The sequence below is a fragment of the Glycine max genome, chromosome 19, assembly GCF_000004515.6.
Source record: "Glycine max cultivar Williams 82 chromosome 19, Glycine_max_v4.0, whole genome shotgun sequence".
NCBI lineage: Eukaryota > Viridiplantae > Streptophyta > Magnoliopsida > Fabales > Fabaceae > Glycine > Glycine max.
In genome coordinates, this window is record NC_038255.2 from 32846900 (window position 1) to 32851803 (window position 4904).

Sequence of the window (4904 nt, forward strand, 5' to 3'; positions counted from 1 at the left end):
AACCAAATTAAATAATTTAAAGATCAACATTTTTTTTCTCCAAACAAAAAAAAATATTCTTATGCATATTTTTCTTCCTTCCAATTCACTTTCATTCCTTTGAAACGGACCCTTAAGTATTCTACTAATTTTTTTATAACTTTAAAAAACAAAAACTAGTTTATATTTATTTACAATCATGAATTTACCTACAAAAACTGATTTTTATAAAAGAATCCATTCAAAATAACTTGACTTCAGTCAATTTTTTTTTTCAAACTTCTTATTACTTTGAAAAGATAAAGCACATGCATGAAAAACTTTTAAAAGTAATTTTTTTAAAAAAAGTAAATCTTTTATGGAAAAAACTAAGGTTGCCAATAAAATAAAAGATCACTTCAACCAACTCAACATAGAGTTTAGTAATACATGAAGCTTTTTAACTTTAATTTTTTTCTTGGTTCAACAGATACATACTTTAGCAGTACAAACAGTAGTCTGTACTTTACTTAATCATACAAAGGTATTAAATGTCATGTAACAGCTACAAAGCATCTTCCAGGGGATAGATACCACAACAACCATTTATTCACCAACAAAGGGTCTCTCACTCTCAACAACACGCTCCCTTTACTTCCCCCAAAACATGATGATGATTCACTTTCCAAGCTTACGCTTCACGGAAAATCTGCCAAAACCACACAGCTGGCACACCAAAACCTACCTATTTTGCACATTCATTCTTTGTTTGATTCTTGCTTATGCTGCTGAACCAGCTTGTTCACATAGGTCCAACAGATCCAGAGTCTGCAATATCCAATAACAATAACAAATTCCACTCCATCAATGACAGAAACCAACAGGGACAAATCAATGTCATGGAATGATTCTTTTTAGTTTAAAATAGCAATATTCCTTCATACCTCTGGAACTGACAGTTCAAGACGAAACTTTGGCCCGTCATAATGATGCAATACTGGCCTGAAAGAATCTTCTTCCAATGCCTTGCAGAGCTTCCTGACACGGATTCTTACCTACAAGGAAGAGGAGGCACAAATTTTTTGTTTTATTCATTGATTTACAGATAAGCTCATACATGGTCTCCACCATTTCAAAGTCCTATATTCTACTACCTGAGCTGGAAACCTTGATTCCCCTTTGCATTTTTTATCCTCCCAGGCAGTTGGATCTATGTTAGAGCCACCAAAACTTGCTGCCTGCAACACAGGACTTTCAAAGTAAGCAAATAATCAACTAAATTTAATTTTGTCTATCAACAACTTTTTTCAATTTTAGTCATTATATTTAAATTCGAATAGTGGTTAAAAAAAATAATACTAAAGAATGCAAGAAAGAAACTATATACATCTTTTCAAAGATAGAAGATTATTCCCAATCTCTAATCAGACAAACATACCCAAGCAAAGGAGAAACCAAAAACAATGAGACCAAATTAAAACACAGTCATTTTCATCCTATGCATTGGGTAACCCCATCACTAGCTATGCCACAGCAGCTGAATACAATTTTTTTTAACATTTAACCCCACTAACATCAGCTTTTTTCTATCTATTAGATTATAATACAACAACAAAAGCCATCTAAACATGCTCTAACTGTATGAGTAAAGACAACAGAAGAATGTTCATCATTTCTGAAATACAGACAATATTTCCATGCCTATAACATATGTTTAACACAGATTCTAGCTATTGGGGAACACAAATAGGTTTCCTAGCTGTTCTTGGGTGCAATGTTTCTCCTTGAGAAATTATAATTAGCCTCACTTTTTACCAATATCATTTAAACTGGGGACATGATTTCAATATTTCATAGCCAAAAAAATAAGGTACATTCTGCATAGTCTGAAGCACAACACAATTAACTGTAATTGGAAATTTAGAATAGCTTACCTCAAAAATACCATGCAGCTGATGAGTAGTATAGTTATAAAGAAATAAAGGTAGCCCTGGTGTTATTGCCCTAACAGAATCTCGATACCTTGGAGGCAAACCTATCAAAAAACATAGAAAGAATCAGTCATCATGAAGTATTTGATTAATAATCTTCAAGATAGAAAAATAGATGTCATTTAATAACTAATAAGTACTCACCAAATAGCTGACGTTTCAAGTCTTCCTGCATTGTGTCATTGTTACAGACAAAGATGTATCCTCCAAGCACCTCATTGCGGGGGAGTGTCTCCGCAGCAGGCAAGGTCTTAAACCTTTTGTCAGTTGCATTTGTGTTGTTGCTTTCATTGGTGTTGATGTTGTTGCCAGTGTTGTTGTTGATCTCTTTGTTATGCTGAATACTGCCATTGTACTTGTTACTGATCACATTACTCACCAAGTTTGCATTGTTTTTCTGATACACTGCATTCATACCATAAACACCATTTCGAAGTGAGCTTTTGCTCACATTCTCAGTAAATTTAGAGTCCAGGTTCAACATGCTCAAGTTAAGAGAATCAAATTTGTTCTCTTCCTGGAACCCAAATTTATCCCTTGACCTTGTTTCAATGGGTCCCTTTGAAAGATCAAGGTTGTTCACACGCTCCCCCTTCAATCTTGTCTGTTCGGCCAGTTTCGAGGCAACCATTAACCACTTGTGATCCTCCGATGCTTTTGAGTGCCCACGGAGTTCATCACCCAATTGCCAGAAGCTCTGCATGTTTTCCATCCCTTGAAACCCTAAAAAGTTATCATAAACAAAATATAGAGCTTATTAAAGGAGTAAATTAACACAAACACAGCGAGAAACAGGGCATAGCAAACATGCAATTAGGGAAAAAGAAAATGCTTCAACAACATCTTCCTTTTTTATCCTGACACAGGTCAAACGCCTGACTAGATTTATAATAGTTCACAAAAGCATAATTCCTACTTCAAGTTTTAAATTACACCAATTTCATACCATTTCGTAGTATTCTAGTATAGTGGGGCTTTGCTACTCCTGATAACCCCAAAAATAAAAAGGGAAAACCATAATTCTAATAATTTCTAACCAACACATACAAAGCAAATAAAAGAGCTCCCAAATCTTATTTATCCATTTTAAAGAACATGGATTTGCACATTTGACTTCAATGCAACTCCACACAAAATCGACGCTACCAAACCCTTAGCAGCAACACGCCATCACAAATCTGACATCAAATTGCTAGGTAACAACTCAAGTTCAAAAAATAAAAAACAGAAATGGAACAAAAACAAAAACCTTCACTCACATCTCGCACAAACACCGGCACACACTGAAACTTAAACAGCAAAAGCAAGATCACAAAACGAAATCGAAGATCCGAAGCGAGCATTCACAGATACAATAAGAGCTTACCAAAACCAGCACAGTGAAGTAAGCACAACACAGCTTCAACGATGGAAAGTAAACAAAGACGAAGATTCGAAATCGGAAATTGATGACGAAAATTAAGACAGTGATTCAAGAAATTTTCGCAGACAAGAAGAAGAAGCCCTAGATTTGGGGATCCAAAGATGAGAGGAGAGAGAGTACCTTTTACGACTTGGCTGTGAAACTCGAAGAAGCAAATAAGAGAGAGAGAGAGAGAACGAAAGAGGAAAGGCCGAAAGAGTTTTTAATGAGGTTCATTTTTTTCGTGCTTTACGTAAATGTCCATTGATGTTTCGGGGAATTACGGAGGTGCCACTGTTAATTTTGACTTTTTTATTTATTTTAATTTAACTTTTGATTTCAGTCGGTGGCGATGAGAGGGTGTGGTGTGTACATTGAATGTGTGTAGTGTACTATTGAGGTTTCACGTGGCCCTCGCGCGCTCAGAGGTTGCCGGAGATGTCACGCCATAAATTGTGTTAGACCTACATAACGTGAGCGAGTGAGGTATGGTATGGATAAACTTCAACACATTTTTTTAATGAAAATATAAAGAGAAAAAAAAAATAGATAAACACTCTTGAGATTTAGTGTTTTTGTAAAAAAAAAAAATGGTCCCCACAAATTCCAAGTGATTTACCTTTAGTTTTGTCGGTTTTTGTTACAAAAACAATGACAACAAATAAAATATTGATACTATCATGCCATACTAATGCATGATGTAAAATCATCATTAATTTATAAAAACAAATAAAAACAAACGTACTAATTTAAAAGGAATAAAATAAAAAAATAATATTATATGTTCCTATTTATAATTAAGACGTAGTTTTAAAAAAATTATTCATTTTTATAAGATATTATTAGGATAGTTAAATATCTTAAATTATCTCTAGATAAATTTAAAAAAAAATATTATAATTATAGGTAAATTTGAAAATTAATATTTAAGCCTCAAATGAATTACTTCATTAGTCCCACAATAATAATTATCCTAAGTTATTTTTTACAGACTAAAAAAATATAATAAATAGATGAAAGTTGTAATTTTACAGATTTAATCTTAAATCATCATTATTCATTTTTAGATTTTATAATTCATCATTAATATATAAGAGATATAAGTAACAAAAATAATTAATATTACATTAAAAAATTATAATAAAAGTTATATTAAGACAATTTTTTTTCTTATAAATAATTATAATGAAATAATGGAAATATTAAATAAACCCTCAAATTAAATATTAAAATTCATACATTTAATAATGTGACACACTTAACACCATCAAGTTTTTGTAAATTTTTATCATAAAAAATGACTTATTAGCCTTGACACTATTTTCACCGCCGTTTATTGTATTGTCATTGAATTGAGACTCTAGGTGTATTTTCATCCTTGTATTAGTATTAGTCTCATAGGAAGTATTTTGCTGTTAAAATTATGTGTAACGGGAAGTTTCGTTTTAATAGGACGAGACGAGACTCTTAAAAGGATCATACCACAAGTCCTTTGGAAGTGGCTGCTAAGATATGTTGTATCTTGCGATGTTTTGGTATTTAGTTTTTGTACT

At 32.6% G+C, this 4904-nt stretch overlaps 1 protein-coding gene across 2 annotated transcripts; it reads right to left on the reverse strand.

Annotated features, from left to right (window-relative positions):
• Nucleotides 1-397: 397 nt before the first annotated feature.
• LOC100789162 (B2 protein) lies at nt 398-3857 on the reverse strand. Of its 2 annotated transcripts, none has more exons than XM_006604082.4 (6): nt 3493-3857; nt 2094-2672; nt 1893-1993; nt 1113-1196; nt 903-1013; nt 398-786 (listed from the first exon to the last, which is right to left on the reverse strand). In XM_006604082.4, exons 2-6 carry the CDS (start codon nt 2659-2661, stop codon nt 739-741), a joined length of 912 nt encoding a protein of 303 aa, XP_006604145.1. In that variant the 5' UTR covers nt 2662-2672; nt 3493-3857; the 3' UTR covers nt 398-738. The 2 variants fall into 2 exon arrangements, with proteins under 2 accessions (XP_006604145.1, XP_014627426.1); XM_014771940.3 differs by having other exon boundaries at nt 3316-3779.
• Nucleotides 3858-4904: the final 1047 nt, after the last annotated feature.